Genomic DNA, 19,400 nt, shown 5'->3' with positions numbered 1-19,400 from the left:
AATACAAAAAATTAGCTGGGTGTGGTGGCGGGCACCTGTAGTCCCAGCTACTCAGAAGGCTGAGGCAGGAGAATTGCTTGAACCCGAGAGGCAGAGGTTGCAGCGAGCCGAGATTGCGCCACTGCACTCCAGCCTGGGTGACAGAGTGAGACTTCGTCTAAAAAAAAAAAAAAAGCTGAGAAGGCTGGACGTGGTGGCTCACACCTGTAATCTCAGCATTTTGTTGAGGCCAGGCACAGTGGTTCACGCCTGTAATCTGAGCATGTTGGGAGGCCGAGGTGGGTGGATCATTTAAGGTCAGGTGTTCGAGGATCAGCCTGGCCAACATGGCAAAACCCTGTCTCTACTAAAAATACAAAAATTAGCCGGGTGTTGTGGCATGTGCCTGTAATCCCAGCACTTTGGGAGGCTGAAGTGGGTGGATCACTTGAGGTCAGGAGTTCAAGACCAGCCTGGCCAACATGGCAAAACCCTGTCTCTACTAAAAATACAAAAATTAGCCGGGTGTGGTGGTGGGCACCTGTAATCCCAGTTACTAGGGAGGCTGAGGCAGAAGAATCACTTGAACCCAGGAGGCAGAGGTTGCAGTGAGCCGAGATCACATCACTGTGCTTTAGCCTGGGCGACAGAGCAAGACTCCGTCTCAAAAATAAAAATAAAAATAAAAAATATAGAGAGATTCCCCAAAAGTCCTGGCTCAGGGCTCACTCTCCATCATTAGGGGGAAAGAAGAAGAGGAGGCCGGGGAGGCAGGCAGAGACCAGGGCAGTGTGGGCTCCTGGAGGCAGCTTCTATGTTTAGAACGGCGGCTTCAGGAGGAAGGGGACCAACCACGTCAGGCACTGCCCAGAGACCAAGGATGACGAGGATCACAAGTGACTGGTCATCATGGTCACTTTGACCAGGGCAGCTTTGGCAGAGGGGTCGGGGTCCCCTGTCTGGAGTGCATTTCGGAGGCCTGAAAGGGGATGTGATGTGATTTGGCAGCTGATTAAGGACATCAGGGCAGAGAGAGAGGCACACAATCACCAGAAGAAACGGGGACCTGAAGCTCACGCCTGTAATCCCAGCACTTTGGGATGCTGAGGAAGGTGGATCACTTGAGGCCAGGAGTTTGAGACCAGCCTGGCCAACATGGCGAAACCCCATCTCCACTAAAAATACAAAAATTAGCCACGCATGGTGGTGCACACCTATAATCCCAGCAACTCAGGAAGCTGAGGACAAGAATTGCTTGAACCCAGGGGCAGAGGTTGCAGTGAGCCGAGATCAAACCATTGCACTCCAGCCTGGGGGACAGAGCAAGAGTCTGCCTCAAAAAAAAAAGAAAGAAAGAAAAGAAAGAGAGAGAGATAAGAGAGAAAGAAAGAAAGAGAGAGAGAGAAAGAAAGAAAAAGAAAGAAAAAGAAAGAAAGAAAGAAAGAAAGAAAAAGAAAGAAAGAAAGAAAGAAAGAAAGAAAGAAAGAAAGAAAGAAAGAAAGAAAGAAAGAAAGAGAAAAGAAAAAACAAACAAAAAAATGGGACCAGAGAGAAGCAGTGGGTGGGAGAGGAGCAGGTGGATAGTCTGACAGATGGGAAGGTTTCAGCCCAGCTGAAACCACTAGGAAGTCAGGAGGAGGGAAGACTGAGCCTCGGGACACATGTGCCTTCCAGGGTCTTGAGGGAAAGAAGGGAGGAAGAGCCAAGGCCACATGGCAAGACTCAAGGAGGAAGTGGCAGGGAAGGTGGGGGACTGGAGGGTGGGAGGACAGATATTGTTAATGCCAGGAACAAAGTGAAGGTAAAGAGAGCACAAGGAAATTGGGCACGGTGGCTCACACCTATAATCCCAGCACTGTGGGAGGCCGAGGCAGGAGGATCACTTGAGGCCAGGAGTTCAAGATCAGCCTGGCCAAAACAGAGAGACCCCATCTCTACAGAAAATTTTAAAATTAGCCAGGTGTGGTGATGTGCACCTGTAGTCCCAGCTACTTGGGAGGCTGGAGTGGGAGGATCATTGGGAACCGGGATGTCAAGGCTGCAGTGAGCTATATAATGACCACAGACGTAGCAGCTTAAGACACACCTATTTGTCGGCTCACAGTCCCATAGGTCAGAAGTCCAAGAAGCTGGACTGGGCTGTCTGCTGAGGGTCTCACGAGGCTGAAATCAAGGTGTCAGCCAAGCTGTGCTCCTCTCTGGAGGATCTGAGGGAGAATCTACTTCCAAGTTCATTCAGGTGTTGGCAGAATTGAAGTCCTTGTGGTTGTAGGACTGAGGTCTTGTTTTATCACTGGCTTTTTAGCTTTTTGCTCCTGGAAGTGCATGTAATCCTCCATGTGCTCCCATTCTCTCTGACTTCCCCATCTGCCACCAAGCAGAGAGAATATTGTGCTTTTCAAGGGCTCACTTGATTGGGGCAGGCCTACCCTGATCATCTCTGTATTTTGAGGTCAGCTGACTTGATATTTTAATTTTTTTTTCTTGAGACAGAATTTCACTCTTGTTGCCAAGGCTGGAGTGTAATGGTGTGATTTCAGTTCACTGCAATCTCCGCCTCCCAGGTTCAAGCAATTCTCCTGCCTCAGCCTCCCGAGTAGCTGAGATTACAGGTGCCCACCACCATGCCCAGCTAAATTTTTTTGTATTTTTAGTAAAGTTGGGGTTTCACAAGGTTGGCCAGGCTGGTTTTGAACTCCTGATCGGGTGATCCACCCGCCTCAGCCTCCCAAAGTGCTGGGATTACAGGTGTGAGCCACCATGCCCAGCATTTTCTTTTTTTTTTTTTTTTTTTTTTGAAATGGAGTCTTGTTCTGTCGCCCAGGCTGGAGTGCAGTGGCGCAATCGCAGCTCACTGCAACCTCCACCTCCCGGGTTCAAGTGATTCTTCTGCCTCAGCCTCCCGAGTAGCTGGGACTACAGATGTGTGCCACCATGCCCAGCTAATTTTTTGTATTTTTTAGTAGAAACGGGGTTTCACCATGATAGCAGGATGGTCTCAATCTCCCAACCTCGTGATCTGCCCACCTCGGCCTCCCAAAGTGCTGGGATTACAGGCGTGAGCCACCGCGCCGGGCCTCTGGTATTTTAATTATATCTGCAAAGTCCCTTCATAGCCTGGGCAGTGGTCCCTAGATTAGTGTTTGAATAAACAGAATCTTGGCGGAAGGGCAGCTTTTGAATTCTGCCTACCACAGTTCCTTCGTCTGTACAACGGGTCTAACAACACCCCCACTCTTCGTGTGTAATGCCATCGTAACTCAGCTGCTGTGGCACTCTGGGAATCTGTGTTCAGGGGTCCCAAAACCACCCACAGGTTCAGTGATTCCCTGGAAGAACTCAGAACTGAGAAAAGTTTTTATACTCACAGTTTATTACAGTGAAAGAATATAGATTAAAATCTGCAAAGGGCCGGGCACGGTGGCTCACGCCTGTAATCCCAGCACTTTGGGAGGGCGAGGTAGGCAGATCACTTGAGGTCACGAGTTCGAGACCAGCCTGACCAACATGGTGAAACCCTGTCTCTACTAAAAATACAAAAATTAGCCAGGCGTGGCGGCTGGCACCAGTAATCCCAGCTACTTGGAAGGCTAAGGTAGGAGAATCACTTGAACCCAGGAGGCAGAGGTTGTAGTGAGCTGAGATCCCGCCACTTCACTCTAGGCTGGACAGAGTGAGACTCTATTAGAAAAAAAAAAAAAAAATCTGCAAAGGGCCAGGCATGGTGGCTCATGCCTGTAATCCTGGCACTTTGGGAGGGCAAGGCGGGCAGATCACTTGAGGTCACAAGTTTGAGACCAGCCTGGCCAACATGGCGAAACCCCATCTCTACCAAAAATATAAAATTAGGCATGATGCCAGACCCCTGTAATCCTAGCTACTCAGGAGGCTGAGTCAGGAGAATCGCTTGAACCTGAGAGGCAGAGGTTGCAGTGAGCTGAGACCGCACCATCGCACTCCAGCCTGGGTGACAAGAGCAAAACTCTGTCCAAAAAAAAAAAATTAGCCAGGTGTGGTGGCATACGCCTGTAGTCCCAGCTACTCCAGAGGCTGAGGCACGGAATCCCTTCAACCCAGGAGAGGGAGCTACATTAAGCCAAGATCATGCCACTGCACTCCCGCCTGGGCAACAGAGCAAGACTGTCTCAAACAAACAAAATCGAAAAACATAAAATGGGCAAAGGAAGGGCATCTGGGGAAGGGTCCAGGAGACACCAGGCACGAACTCCAGTTGTCTGCCTCCAGTGGAGCTGCACAGACAACGCTTAATTCTCACTGCAGTGTGTGACAACACGCACCGTGTACTGCCAACCAGGGAAGCTCACCTGAGCCTTGGTGCCCCAGGGTTTTTATTGAGGGTTTGTCATATAGGCAGGGTTGACGTACTCAGTCTCCAGTCCCTCCAGAGGTCAAACTGATACCACGTGGCCCAAGACCCCAACGATAAATCGCATTGTTAGAATGAACTGTATGGAAAATTATCCAGGTGTGGTGGCGGGCGCCTGTAATCCCAGCTACTCGGGAAGCTGAGGCAGGAGAATCACTTGAAACTAGGAGGCAGAGGTTGCAGTGAGCCAAGATCGTGCCATTGCACTCCAGCCTGGGCGATAGAGCAAAAACACCATCTCAAAATAAATAAATAAATAAATAGAATGAACTGTATTGGCCGGGTACAGTGACTCATGCCTATAATTCCAGCACTTTGGGAGGCTGAGGCTGGAGGATCGTTTGAGGCCAGGAGTTCGAGACCAGCCTAGGCAACATAGTGAGACCCTATCTCTCTTTTAAAAAAAAAAAAAAAAAAAAAAGAAGAATGAACTATACAGTGTGGCCCAAGGCTCTCTGCTAAATGAGGACACTCTTTTCAGGCAGGACATTTCAAAGGCTTAGAGATGACCTCCCAGGAGCAAGTCAATGGGCCAGTACTTTCGTTGGAATGTGCAGGGTTTGGACAACACCAGCCTGCTGAGCTAGTCCTTACTGCTTAGAACCCCAGGCTTGATGACACCTACTGGATTCCCTTCCTGAGGGTTTCAAAGACTCCTGGAGATGTCTCTGCGTTTGGCTGTCACAGTTGTTACTTGTACCCCAGATGCCACTCAGTTCCCTGAAGACAGTGATCCCCCAGATTTCTCAGCCAGGGGCCCCTCCACCTCTTGTCCTCAGTGGGTGCCAGGCCTCATCCTGGAGTTCCACAGCTGAGCCAGGCTCTCGGGGTTAAGGAAGGTCAACAGGGTGTGGGGACAACAACGGAAGAGTGATGACAGTGGCAGCCCTTTGAGCAGATGCGAGTCTCAGGAGAGCATAACACGCTTCCTTTTCATAGCTCAGTTCACTTTCTAAGCACACTGAGCTTCCTTTCCAGCAGGCTAAGGGGCCGCAAAGGGGGTACAGATTAACCTTATTCTTCAGATTCTCAAAAATGGTGTCACCGTTCATTGCTGGAGACTGGGAGAAAGGGGGCAAGTCCATCTCATTCTCTCTGTCTCTGTCTCTCTCTCTCTTCCCTGTCCATCTGTTTCTCTCTCCCACCCACCCCTCTGTTCTCTCTGCCCAGAAGAATCTCTGTTTTGGTTTTGGTTTTGTTGTTTTGTTTTGTTTTGTTTTGTTTTGAGATGGAGTCTCGTTCTGTCGCCCAGGCTGGAGTGCAGTGGCGCAGTCTCAACTCACCACTGCAGCCTCCACCTCCCAGGTTCAAGCGATTCTCATGCCTCAGCCTCCCGAGTGGTTGGGATTACAGGCGCACGCCACCACGCCTAGCTAATTTTTGCATTTTTACTAGAGAGGGGTTTCACCATGTTTGGCCAGGCTGGACCCTATGCTCTTTCACGCCCCCTACCCCAGGCATTGAGGGCAGAGCCAACCACCTGCCTGAACCAATTAGCATATTAAACGTAAACCCAGTTATCACATCCAAATAGCAGCCCACAGTGACATTCTGACTTCTGCCGAGATCTCACAGCAAGGGCAATCTACACTGGGCTGCCCGTGGGCTGGGCGTGGTGGCTCACGCCTATAATCCCAGCACTTTGAGAGGCCGAGGTGGGCAGATCACTTGAGGTCAGGAGTTTGAGACTAGCCTGGCCAACATAGTGAAACCCCATCTCTACTAAAAATGCAAAAAATTAGCCAGGCACAGTGGCACGTGCCTGTGATCCCAGCTACTCAGGAGGCTGAGGCAGGAAAATCACTTGAACCTGGGAGGCAGAGGTTGCTATGAGCCGAGATCGTGCCACTGCACTCCAGCCTGGGCAATAGAGTGAGATTCTGTCCAATAAAGAAATAAATAAATAAATAATTTTCATTAGCCAGGCATGATGGTATGTGCCTGTAGTCCTAGCCACTCAGGAGGCTGAGGCAGGAGGATCACTCGAGCCCAGGAGTTGGAGGCTGCAGTGAGCTATGATCATACTGCACTCCAGCCTGGGCAACAGAGCAAACCCTGTCTCTCAAAAACGGGGAGACACCAGCCATATTGGATTAGGGTCCTAGGGACCTCATTTAACCTTCATTATCTCCTTCAAGGCTCTATCTCCAAATACAGTCACACTGGAGGTTAAGGCTTCAACATGTGAATTTGGGGTGGGACTCAATTCAGTTATCATAGCAGGCATTTTCTTTTTCTCCACAAGAAACAGGAAACATATAAGCCGTAAGGAGAAAGTAAGTTCTTTCTCTTCTTTCTTTTCTTTGCTTTTTTTTTGAGATAGGGTCTCACTCTGTCACGCAGACTGGAGTACAATGGCAGAATCACAGCTCACTACAGCCTCCACCTCCCAAGCTAAGTGATCCTCCCACTTCAGCCTCCCGGGTAGCTAGGACTACAGGTGCACACTCATCACACCCAGCTAATTTTTTTTTTTTTTTTTTTGGTAAAGACAGGGTCTCCCTATGTTGCCCAGGCTGAGAAAGTGACTTTTAATAGGAAATGTCATGTTTTCTTCTTTCTCTGTCTCTGAGAAGGGGCCACAGAGACCGAGGGCACCTCACTTGGCTGTAGTAGACAGTAAACATAGCCACGAATTCCAGCTGCTCCCCATGAGGGAAGAAAAACTGTTATCGGTTGATGTCAAGAGTCCAGCTACAGAGATTCAGTGGCTCATGCCTGTAATCCCAGAACTTTGGGAGGCCAAGGCATGAGGATCATTTGAAGCCAGGAATTTAAGACCAGCCTGGGCAACATAGCAAGACAAAAAAAAAAAAGTTTTTTAAGATTAGCCAAATGTGCTGGCACACTCTTGTAGTCTCAGCTACATAAGAGGCTGAGGAGTCCAGGCGTGGTAGATCACGCCTGTAATCCCAGCACTTTGGGAGGCCGAGGCAGGTGGATCACCTGAGGTCAGGAGTTTGAGACTAGCCTGGCCAATGTGGTGAAACCCTAGCTCTACTAAAAATACAAAATTAGCTGGGTGTAGTGGCACACGCCTGTGTAATCCAAGCTACTTGGGAGGCTGACACAGGAGAATCGCTCAAACCCAGGAGGCGGAGGCTGCAGTGAGGCAAGATCGTGCCACTGCACTCCATCCTGGGAGAGACAGAGTGAGACTGTCAGGAAGGAAGGAAGGAAGGAGGGAGGGAGGGAGGGAGGGAGGGAGGGAGGGAAGGAAGGAAGGAAGGAAGGAAGGAAGGAAGGGAGAAAGGAGAAAGGAGAAAGGAGAAAGGAGAAAGAAAGAGGCTGAGGCCAGATATCTGGAGCCCAGGAGTTCAAAGCTGCAGTGAGCTAGGATCCCATCACTGCACCCCAGCCTGGGCGACACAGCAAGAGCCTGTCTCTAAAAAAAAAAAAAAAATGAAAATAGCCCGGGTGCGGTGGCTCACGCCTGTAATCCCAGCACTTTGGGAGGCCAAGGCGGGCAGATCACGAGGTCAGGAGTTCGAGACCAGCCTGGCCAACATAGTGAAACCCCGTCTCTAATAAAAATACAAAAAATTAGCTGGCCATGGTGGCGGGTGCCTGTAATCCCAGCTACTCCGGAGGCCGAGGCAGGAGAATTGCTTGAACCCAGGAGGCGGAGCTTGCAGTGAGCCAAGATCGCGCCATTGCACTCCAGCCTGGGTGACAGTGCGAGACTCTGTCTCAAATAAATAAATAATAATAAAAATAATAATAAAATAGAATACTATTGAACTACCTCTCTAGCAGCTGGTAGCTAGCCCCTGCCCTTCCCCCAGACCTCCTGGACCTCCCCTCACAATCCAGCAACTACAGGGTTAATGTAGTCTTCACACTCTGCACGTATCCCACAGTGGCTGTGGGTTAATGTTCCTTCCAAACCTACTGACCAATGTCTCGAACAGCACCCCTGTGCCAAGATTCAGGGCCCTGAAACATTAGTAGGAGTGGGAGCCAGTCTGATGTATCAGTCAGGACAGATGAGGCCGAGCTGTGAAACAGCCCCAAGACCTTGCTGGCACAAACCAATAAAGGTTCTTCTCCCACTCTTGGTTTTTTTAATTTCCTTTTTTTTTTCTCAGATGAATTTAAGATTCATCCACTCTTGTTAGATGTCCTTCATGGACTGACAGGGAGCTCAGTTCTATAGAGTCACTTAGAGAAAGGCCTGAGGGTCACTGTCCATGACATCACCAGCCATGTGACAGAGAGAGAACTTGGAAGGGTCCCACTGTGACAGTTAAATAGCCTGGCCCCTGGTGCAGTGGCTCATACCTGTAATCCCAGTGCTTTGGGAGGCTGAAGCAGGAGGATCACTTGAGGCCAGTAGTTTGAGATCACCCTGGGTAACACAGTGAGACCCAGTCTCTACAAAAACAAAAACAAAAAATATGAGCCAGGCGTGGTGGTGTGTACCCATAGAGCCAGCTACTCAAGAGGCTGAGGTGGGTGGATTGCTTGAGCCCAGGAGCTCAAGGCTTCGGTGAACAAAGATCGTGCCACAGCCTGGGCAACAGAGTAAGACCCTGTCAATCGATAGATAGATGATAGATAGATAGATGATAGATAGATAGATAGATAGATAGATGATAGATAGATAGATAGATAGATAAATTTTTTTTAAATAATAGGCCAGGCACAGTGGCTCATGCCTGTAATCCCAGCACTTTGGGAGGCCAAGGCAGGCAGATCACCTGAGGTCAGGAGTTCGAGACCAGCCTGGCCAACATGGTGAAACCCTGTCTCTACAAAAATATAAAAATAACCAGGCATGATGGCAGATGTCTGTAATCCCAGCTACTCGGGAGGCTGAGGTGGGAGAATCACTTGAACCCTGAAGGTGGAGGTTGCAGTGAGCCGAGATCATGCCATTGCACTCCAGCCTGAGTGACAGAGCGAGACTCCATCTCAAAAATAATAACAACAACAATAATAAATTCTCTGGCCCCAAAGTGGCACATTACATGGCACACACTCCCTTAGCAAGAACTCATCACATGGCCCTGCCAACCACAGGAGGAACCCCCCCATGTACTCAGGTAGGAGGGCCAGGAAACACCATTAGAGAGCTTTAATGACCACCATGACTGGGGTGAGAGACCAGGGACTGGCCACAGGCCAAGGGCATGTCCATGGCAGTGGAGACTTGGGAAAGGGGAAAAGACCTCCTCTGAGCCACGTACGGTGGCTCTCATCTGTAATTCCAGCACTTTGGGAGGCTGAGGTGGGAGGATCGCTTGAGCCCAGGAGGTCGAGACTGCAGTGAGCTATGTTTGCGGCACGGCACTCCAGCCTGGGTGACAGAGCAAAACCCTGTCTCAAAAATCAAAATAAAACCAAAACCAAAACCTCCTCTGTTGGGGATGCTCCAGGGCGTCCCAGCCTTGAACAGATGGGTCACTGCAGTAATAATCCTATGGCAGACACTGTCCCAAGGCTGCACGCACGTTACTTTGATCATCAAACAACCAGGTGATAGCCGGGCATGGTGGTGCATGCCTGCAGACCCAGCTGCTCAGGAGGCTGAAGCGGGAGAATCTCTTGAACCTGGGAGGGGGAGGTTGCAGTGAGCTGAGATCACGTCACCGCACTCCAGCCTGGGAACAGAGAGAGACTCTGTCAAAAAAAAAAAAAAAAAAAACCAACCAAAAACAAAAAACAACAACAACCAGGTGAGGCAAGTACTCTTGCTATCGTCTCCATTTCACAAATGGAGAAACTGAGGCACTAAGTGGTAGAGTAACCTGAGTCATGCAGCCGATAACTGGGAGACAAGATTGGGACCTGGGTCACCTAGCTGTTCTCCATGCTGGGCTGTCTCCCGCAAAGCTGCTCTATGGTCCTGGCCCCACCGAGAACCAGAGCCCACAAGGTCATTCCAGCAGCACTGCCCAGGGCCTCCTCTGGGCCAGGCCCTTGGGGAACTGGAGACCCCAGGGGGACCAGAAAGATTGGGGTCTTATTCTCGGGAGCCTCTGGCTTTGCAGCTGACCCAGAGTCCAGCTGACACCCAGGCAGGCAGTCAGGTTCTGTCTGCACTCCCATTGCAGGAGGAGCCGACAAGCAGCAGATGGACGCTGAGCTGCGGAAGGAGATGATGGCGATTTGGCCCAACCTGTCCCAGAAGACGCTAGACCTGCTGGTCACACCTCACAAGTGTAAGAGCCGAGCCCAGCCCTGGGATCCAATCCACCAGAACAGATGGAGGGGGAGGGAAAGAGGAGGCCTGCGGAGAGTGTTGGCCTGGGCTGGTATACACAGGGACCCAGGACAAGGGCCCCAAGGAGGCCTGCCCTTGGTGAGCTCGCCCTGTGTGTGCCCCCAGCCACGGACCTCACCGTGGGGAAGATCTACGCAGCCATGATGATCATGGAGTACTACCGGCAGAGCAAGGCCAAGAAGCTGCAGGCCATGCGCGAGGAGCAGGTGTGCAGTTCGCCGCTCTGGGGATATCTGGGCTGGGGACAGTGGCTTGCATGTCACCATGGGAACCAACTAGAATATGAGGGTGGCTGAGCCCCAGGGCAGGTCCCTGAAAAGTAGGGGCTGGGCACAGCAGCTCACACCTGTAATCTCAGTGCTTTGAGAGGCCAGGGCAGAAGGATCGTTTGAGACCAGGAGTTTGAGACCACCCTGGACAACACAGTGAGACTCCATCTCTACAAAATAAAACATTAGCCAGGCATGGTGGTGCACACCTGTAGTCCCAGCTATTTAGGAGGCCAAGATGGGAGGATCACTTGAGGCCAGGAGTGGGAGACCAGTCTAGGCAACATAGAAAGACCCATATCTCTACAAAAATAAAATAAAATTAGCTGCATGTAGCGCCATGCAGCTGTGGTCCCAGCTACTTGGGAGGCTGAGGCAGGAGAATCACTTGAACCTGGGAGGTGGAGGTTGCGGCAAGCCAAGATCAAGCCACTGCACTCCAGCCCAGGTGACAGAGCAGGACTCTTATCTCAAAAAAAAAAGTCCTTGCCAAGGACACATAATGTGGATTCATTCTTCATTCAGCTGCTCCACCAACACTTACTGAGTAGCTACTGTGTGCAGGGCGCTGTTCTCAGTCCTCGGGGATGCACCCATGGGGAAAACAGGCCAGAATCCCTGCCCTCGAGGAGCAGACATTCCAAGTGGGGAAATGCCGATGGTAGCAAATGGCTGAATCCTGCAGCATCCAGCAAAGAGAAAGAAAGTGTCATGGGGGAAAGAGGAGAAGAATCCAGAAGATAGGAGTATCCAGGGGAGGAAGGGGTGCAATGGGAAATGGGTAGTTGGGGAGCCTCCTTGAGAAGGTGACATGTGAGCAAAGGCTTGAAGGAAAAGGGGAGAGGGAGTGAGCTAAGCAATACCTGGAAGGGTGTACCAGGCAGAGGGAACAGCCAGTGCAAAGGTTCTGAGGCTGGACCATGCCTGGGTTGTTTGGGGAACAGCAAAGAGACCAGTGTGCCGGAAAAGAGCAGGGAGGAGACAAGGGCAAGGAGGTGACAGGGCAGATCCTTCAGGGCCATGGGAGCTGCAGGAAGCACTCTGGCTTTTACCCCAAGTGAAGTGGGAGCCATGGAGGGTTCTAAGCAAAGGAGGGACAGGCCCTGACTCAAGTGCTCATGGGCGCCCTCTGGTGGCTCTTGTGGAACAGTGCGGTTGAAGGTAGGAGCGGGAGACCTGGGAGAAGGCGTCTGCAGTGGGAGATGAGGAGGCGGGACCAGGCTAGGGCTATGACTTGGGTGGAGGAGTGAGAAGTGGTGCAGTTCTGCGTGGAATCGGAAGGAAGGGTCTAGATGGATGAGACCTGAGTGTGCGTGCGTGTGTGTGTGTGTACTGGGGATGTCGCAATGCCTTCTGGGTACCACCATCCCACCACCCCACCCTTGTCCACACACTGCTCTCTGCCCCCTTCCCCAGGACCGGACACCCCTCATGTTCCAGCGCATGGAGCCTCCATCCCCAACGCAGGAAGGGGGACCTGGCCAGAACGCCCTCCCCTCCACCCAGATGGACCCAGGAGGAGCCTTGTGAGTGTCACCCCTGCCAGGGAGGTGGAGTGTGGGGGTGCCGTGGTCCCCACATTCTGGAAGCTGCCCAAGCGCCCACTGCTACCCCGGCCTCTGTCCCCCATGCAGGATGGCTCACGAAAGCGGCCTCAAGGAGAGCCCCTCCTGGGTGACCCAGCGTGCCCAGGAGATGTTCCAGAAGACAGGCACGTGGAGTCCGGACCGAGGCCCCCCTACGGACATGCCCAACAGCCAGCCTAACTCTCAGGTGCCTCTGTCCCCCGATTCCCCAATAGCTCCCAGGGCCTGGGTGGTTCAGGTGGAAGGGATCTGGGCCCCCCACACTCACACACCTGCAGCTCCCTCCCTCTGCAGACACCAGGGATCTGGAGGTCAGGCCCCAGAGCTCATCTGGCTTTGCCATCTGCTCCACAGTCCGTAGAGATGCGAGAGATGGGCAGAGATGGCTACTCCGACAGCGAGCACTACCTCCCCATGGAAGGCCAGGGCCGGGCTGCCTCCATGCCCCGCCTCCCTGCAGAGAACCAGGTGAGGGCTTTCACCACTGCCCTGGGGCTGGACTCCTCACTCTGCACTGGGTGGGGCCGGGCACCCCCCCCACAAGCAGCCCAGTGCATCCCCTCCCTGCCGGACTCAGGCCTGGGTAGGGACTCCTTCGGTCTCTGAAGCAGTCTGCAGGCCCCACCCACTACCTGGTCATACCTGGAGCACCTGCAGACCCTCCTCCCTCAGAGAGGAGAGACAGGAAAGTGCTCCCCCAGGGCAGAGGGCAGTGGCCACTGCAAAATGGTCTCTGGCTGCCCTGGTTGGAGGTTGCAGACAGGGGAGGTTATGGAAGATTTGTGGGTACAGCAGGGTTCAACAGGGCCAGGTGAGACCTGCCACAAAGATCACCCCTACACACACACACACACACATATGCTCAACATACATGCACACACATGTACAGCTGTACGCCTACTCAGATGCTTGCATACACACACGTGTGTGCACGTGGGCATATACACACTGCACATGTACTCACACATGCACACATGTACGTGCACACATGTCTGCATATGGGAACTTGGCAGGTCCTAGGATGCAGTAGCAGAGTCTGGGGTGGGTCTGGGGGCAGCTGGGTTCGTATTTTCTGTCTGGTCTCTGTGGGGGTCACTGGGGGGGACAGGGGTGTGTGCTTGATGTGTGTCTGTGTGTGGCCGCTTCACCCAGCTGCCAAGCCCACCTGCAGGTGATCTCGTTGCCTTGGACTCACGGGATAGAGAGCCCAGAGGCATAGCTGGCTGCCCATCCGGCCTGGGCAGCGGGGGCCCATGCACGCAGCCCGCCTCTGGAGGAGAACAGGGCGTGGCTGTGAGAGCCTGGCCCGGGTGCGTGGCATGTGTGGCTGTGGCGAGCTTTCCGTGTGCCGTGTGTGGTGTCTGCACGGGGCAGGAGGCTGTGCTGTGCCTGGCTGGACCAGGGTCACCTGAGGGCCTGGCCTCTGGCTGCTGGGAACGTGGGTTGGGGAGCACCCAGCCTGCATGCTGCTGCCCCCTCAGGACCAAGCTGCTGGGCCCCCAGGAGAGGGTTGGGACAAGCCCAGCTGACGGCCACCACCTGGAAGCTTTGAGCATCGGCTGGAGCCAGGGGTTGGGGTGTGCATCGCATGAGGCAGAGCCCAGGGCCAGGGGCTCGAGGCTGCGCCGTCCTGTCTTTCGGTCCCATGCGTCTGCCATTTGTCTGCGTCTCCTGTCTGTCTCCTCTGTACCCATGGGAATAGAGGACGCCCAGCCCCGGGGGCCTGGGACACCCACCTGCCAGGACTTTAACTTTTCTTTTCCTCCCTGCCGTCTCCCTCCGATTTCTCTTGATGCCAGTGCCACCCCCCTCCCTGGCTTCTTCTCCATGCACCCACCTCCTCACTCTCCCTCTTGCCTTTTATATTTATTTTCTTCTTTCTGTTTTTTCTGTGTGCACCATCCCATGGGGCTGTGACAGAGGAGAAGGGGCCGGCCACGTGGGAATAACCTCAGTGTATGTACCGCGCCTGCCCAGCGCCCAGCAGGGCTCCGGCCCCCTCTTCCTCCCCACCCCCCCTCCAGGGAGTCCTGTCATCTCTCACTGTCCCTGGACCCCACCCTCTCTTTGCCGATCGCACCCTCTCCCCTCCATGGAGCCCAATCCTTGTGTGTGGTGTCCTGTGTGTGCCCCTCACCCATAAGCCCTGGTGGGCGGGGCCGCCCCCATCCTCACTCCTACCCCCTTTTCTTCAGAGCCCCCCATGCCGGAGGACACTGGCTCTCCAAGAGCCTGGCCCACTCTGCACCTCTTTCTGGGGGGCTTCTTCCCCTGACACCACCACCGACCCCTGGTCCTGCAGCTCCTACCTGGAGCAGGGCCACCAGCACTCAGCTGGGCTGGACCCTGGGAGGTGGGCGTCTGCCCCATCTCCCTCCTTCCGTCCTCTGCCTGCTGCAGAGAAACCTCTGTGTCAGGGCTTGACCCAGGGGTGAAGCACCGGGAAAAAGAGTGGGCCCCCAGAGCCTCCGGTGCCTGGGTATCCCCCACCCCCACCCAGAGATCCCTAGCTTGGGCCTCACCAGAAGGACTCAGACTTGTGGGGGCAGCGAGCACAGCCCCGTTAGCGGGGAAGACCCGAAGCTGCCATGCTGGGCACCTGGTCCTGAGCCCATAGGTCAGCCAGCCACAGTCGGAGGCTTCTCACCCTCCCAGGAGAGCAAGCTGGGGCAGGGATGAGTGCAGCAGTCCAGGGCTCCCAGGTTTGCACCCTGGATGTGGGGAGGGCTTCCCTCTGGCCAGCCTGACCCTGCCCAACCGTGGCTGGGCCCCCAGGGCTGGAGAGTGAGGATCAGATCTTTCTGGTCAGAACCCAGGATGGGCTCAAAAGGAGCAGTCCTTTTGAGGGACAGAGGAGTCCTCAGGCTCTACCCTCAGAGGCCTGGCCACACTTAGAGTCCTGATTGATCGGGGGAGCCAAGGCCCCATGGCACCCCCTGGCCCCTGCCCCAGGATGGTCACACCCCAGTCACCGAAGGCCACCACCAGGCTGTCACAATGGGGCAGGAAGGACCGGGACCACTTGGTGCTAGCTGCTGACCCCAACCCACCGGCCTGTCCCCTCCCAGACCATCTCAGACACCAGCCCCATGAAGCGTTCAGCCTCTGTGCTGGGCCCCAAGGCCCGACGCCTGGATGATTACTCGCTGGAGCGGGTCCCGCCCGAGGAGAACCAGCGGCACCACCAGCGGCGCCGCGACCGCAGCCACCGCGCCTCTGAGCGCTCCCTGGGCCGCTACACCGACGTGGACACAGGTAGGCAGCCCTGTAGTGCCCAGGGACAAGCAGAACAGAGGAGAGGAGAGGGGAGAAGAAGGAGAAGGCAGGGCGGAGACGCTGAGGAAGAAGAAAGGGAGAGGCCTCCCTGGAGAGGGGACAGAGGGGGCCAGGCAGCGGCTGCAGGAACCTGGGTACTACCCCCTCCCCCCAACCCACTGACCTGCCTCAGTCCAGGGGATCTCTAGGGCCCCCACACCTTCCGGGTGGCCTCCTGTGTGTGCATCTGCCCCACCTCTCCCTCACGACCACCTGTCTGTCTGACCCTCGCCCGGCCCAGGCTTGGGGACAGACCTGAGCATGACCACCCAATCCGGGGACCTGCCGTCGAAGGAGAGGGACCAGGAGCGGGGCCGGCCCAAGGATCGGAAGCATCGACAGCACCACCACCACCACCACCACCACCACCCCCCGCCCCCCGACAAGGACCGCTACGCCCAGGAACGGCCGGACCACGGCCGGGCACGGGCTCGGGACCAGCGCTGGTCCCGCTCGCCCAGCGAGGGCCGAGAGCACATGGCGCACCGGCAGGTGGGTGCGGCTGCAAGTGACCCCAGGCTGGGCTCACAGGCCGGGAGGTGGGGAGGAGAGAAGGGGATCCCCCATCCGACAGCCACTCTGGGCAAAGGTCCCCCGATCCCGGCTGTAACCACCTCCCATCCTGCCCCCAAGCCACGGGGGTGCCCGGCAGCCGGAGGGGACACGGCTCCCCACCACACCAGCTGCCCATGCTGTCCCCCCAGCCCCCCCGCCCACCTGCCGCCCCCTCCTCGCCGCCCGCAGCTGCTTCCTCCTCGGTTGTGGATCACATTTGAGTTCTGGGCCGTGCAGCCCGACCTTTCGCTTTCCTTTAACCCGGCTTGTTTTTGTTTCAATTATGATTTCTGTCCTCTGGACGCCTGTGAGTAATTTTTGAAACTTCTGCTATTTTTAACCCCGAAACTTACAAAACTCCATTTCTCATTTCTCTTTTCACTTTGTTGTGTTGGTTTTCGACTCCTCCCCTCCCTCCTTGTCTCACTCCCCCTCCTCCCCTCCCTCCTCCCTGTGGCTGTTGCTTTTTTCCATTAAAATGTCCTGTGTCCCCCCCTCTTCCTCCTCCTCCCCCTCCTCCTCTCTCTCCTCCTCCCTCTCCTCCTGGCCCCTCTCCCTTCGCTCCCCTCTCTTCCTCCCAATCCCGTGTCTCCTTTGATTTTGTTGTATCTTTTTTTTTGATTTCCTTTGTTTCAATTTTCGTGTAGGGCAGTAGTTCCGTAAGTGGAAGCCCAGCCCCCTCAACATCTGGTACCAGCACTCCGCGGCGGGGCCGCCGCCAGCTCCCCCAGACCCCCTCCACCCCCCGGCCACACGTGTCCTATTCCCCTGTGATCCGTAAGGCCGGCGGCTCGGGGCCCCCGCAGCAGCAGCAGCAGCAGCAGCAGCAGCAGGCGGTGGCCAGGCCGGGCCGGGCGGCCACCAGCGGCCCTCGGAGGTACCCAGGCCCCACGGCCGAGCCTCTGGCCGGAGATCGGCCGCCCACGGGGGGCCACAGCAGCGGCCGCTCGCCCAGGATGGAGCGGCGGGTCCCAGGCCCGGCCCGGAGCGAGTCCCCCAGGGCCTGTCGCCACGGCGGGGCCCGGTGGCCGGCATCTGGCCCGCACGCGTCCGAGGGGCCCCCGGGTCCCCGGCACCACGGCTACTACCGGGGCTCCGACTACGACGAGGCCGATGGCCCGGGCAGCGGGGGCGGCGAGGAGGCCATGGCCGGGGCCTACGACGCGCCACCCCCCGCACGACATGCGTCCTCGGGCGCCACCGGGCGCTCGCCCAGGACTCCCCGGGCCTCGGGCCCGGCCTGCGCCTCGCCTTCTCGGCACGGCCGGCGACTCCCCAACGGCTACTACCCGGCGCACGGACTGGCCAGGCCCCGGGGGCCGGGCTCCAGGAAGGGCCTGCACGAACCCTACAGCGAGAGCGACGATGATTGGTGCTAAGCCCGGGCGAGGTGGCACCCGCCCGGCCCCCCACGCACCCCACGCACACACCCCACCCGAGGAGCCGCGCAGAGGCCGCGGGGGCCCAGCACAGAGGGCCCGGGAGAGGGCCAGCCCGGAGACCCCAGACTCTGGAGAGGCCGGGGCTGGGCCACAAGGGTGTCCCGCAGAGACCCTCAGCCAAAAGAGACCCTCCTGGGCAGCCACGGCGCCCCCCACCCAGCCCCGATCCCCCCACCCACAACAGGGGCTCTCGGGTGGGAGGCAGGGGGCAGACAAACCACACAGCCAAGGAATTTGAATTAACTCAGCCATTTTTGGAGAACTTTGGGGAACACGGAAAAAAAAAAAAAAACATTTTTAAAAGAAAAAACGGGGAGAAAAAAATAGCTTCTATTGATGAGTTTTATCATCTCAATTGAATCTTTCCTTTCCCTGATGAAGAGAGCTGGTGGCCGAGTGCGGCAAAGAAGCCAGAAGGAACCAGAACCCCAGTGCCCTATACCCACCACCAGACACACTCACATCCACACACGTTCTCAGACACACACAAGAGTGCTTGCCGGTTATACCAAACCCTACTATTACTGCCTGCAGAAATCAATTAAAAAAATAATAACAATAAACAATTTTAAAAAGGACAAAAAAATTAATGATTGAGAAAAGAGGCATTTTTTTCTGACATTTGGTCCTGCTTGAAACAACAAAAGAAGAAAAAAAACCCACCATCACCACCGATTCCTTTGCTTTTTTCCTTTTTTCCTACCTTGTTTGAAAACCGTGGGCTTGGGACTGTGAATTATTGCATGACATTCAAAAAGAAAAAAAAAAATAAAAAAAAGTTGAATCAAAGGGCTTTTGGATGGGAGTGGTCTTTGTCCCTTGGTTAGGTGCTGCCTGGGTGGGTCTCTCTTGGGGAATCATACAAAGAGGCACTTTGTTAGCTCCTAGAAGCAGTGTTTGAAAGCGACAAGGAGGCCAGGCATCGTTGTGCACGCCTGTAATTCCAGCACTTTGGGAGGCTGAGGCAGATGGATCACTTGAGAACTTGAGGTCAGGAGTTCGAGACCAGCCCGACCGACATGGCAAACCCCATCTCTACTAAAAATACAAAAAAAATTAGCCACGCGTGGTTGCACGTGCTTGTAATCCCAGCTACTCCGGAGGCTGAGGCACGAGAATCACCTGAGCCTGAGAGGCGGAGGTTAGCAGTGAGCCCAGATCCCACCACTGCACTCCAGCCTGAGTGACAGAATGAGACTCTGTCTCAAAAAAAAAAAAAAAAAAAGGCCGGGCGCGGTGGCTCACGCCTATAATCCCAGCACGTTGGAAGGCCAAGGTGGGTGGATCACATGAGGTCAGGAGTTCACAACCAGCCTGGCCAACATAGTGAAACCCCGTCTTTACTAAAAATACAAAAATTAGCCAGGCGTGGTGGCGGGTGCCTGTAATCCCAGCTACTCGGGAAGCTGAGGCAGGAGAATTGCTTGAACCCAAGAGACTGAGGTTGCAGTGAGCCAAGATCGTGCCACTGCACTCCAACCTGGGTGACAGAGCAAGACTCCATCTCAGATAATTAATAATAATTTGGTCTTGTGGACACCAACCCCCGCCCCCACGAAGTGTTTCAGCCATCCCCAGAGTCCAATACCCCTTTGAGAGCTTCTGTTCTCAGAACGGTACCTGACCCATAGCAAGCTACTA

The 19,400-nt window shown here is 54.8% G+C and overlaps 1 protein-coding gene across 2 annotated transcripts in view; it reads left to right on the top strand.

Moving 5' to 3' along the window:
- The window catches only part of CACNA1A (calcium voltage-gated channel subunit alpha1 A), a 308,894-nt gene extending 290,346 nt beyond the window's left edge, over window positions 1–18,548 (top strand). For both annotated transcript variants that reach the window (XM_032169902.2, XM_058425055.1), the window contains exons 39-47: window positions 10,423–10,530; window positions 10,698–10,798; window positions 12,278–12,387; window positions 12,496–12,634; window positions 12,802–12,915; window positions 14,368–14,403; window positions 15,516–15,702; window positions 16,004–16,254; window positions 16,965–18,548. In XM_032169902.2, coding sequence (XP_032025793.1) covers window positions 10,423–10,530; window positions 10,698–10,798; window positions 12,278–12,387; window positions 12,496–12,634; window positions 12,802–12,915; window positions 14,368–14,403; window positions 15,516–15,702; window positions 16,004–16,254; window positions 16,965–17,696 — 1,778 coding nt within the window. In that variant the 3' untranslated portion in view covers window positions 17,697–18,548. The remainder of the gene's footprint in view (window positions 1–10,422; window positions 10,531–10,697; window positions 10,799–12,277; window positions 12,388–12,495; window positions 12,635–12,801; window positions 12,916–14,367; window positions 14,404–15,515; window positions 15,703–16,003; window positions 16,255–16,964) is intronic.
- The last annotated feature ends 852 nt before the right edge of the window (window positions 18,549–19,400 follow it).

Source organism: Hylobates moloch, unplaced genomic scaffold, assembly GCF_009828535.3.
Source record: "Hylobates moloch isolate HMO894 unplaced genomic scaffold, HMol_V3 SCAFFOLD_12, whole genome shotgun sequence".
Classification (NCBI taxonomy): Eukaryota; Metazoa; Chordata; class Mammalia; order Primates; family Hylobatidae; genus Hylobates; species Hylobates moloch.
The sequence above is the reverse complement of the archived record's forward strand: the minus strand, read 5'-3'. Positions and strand labels throughout refer to the sequence as shown.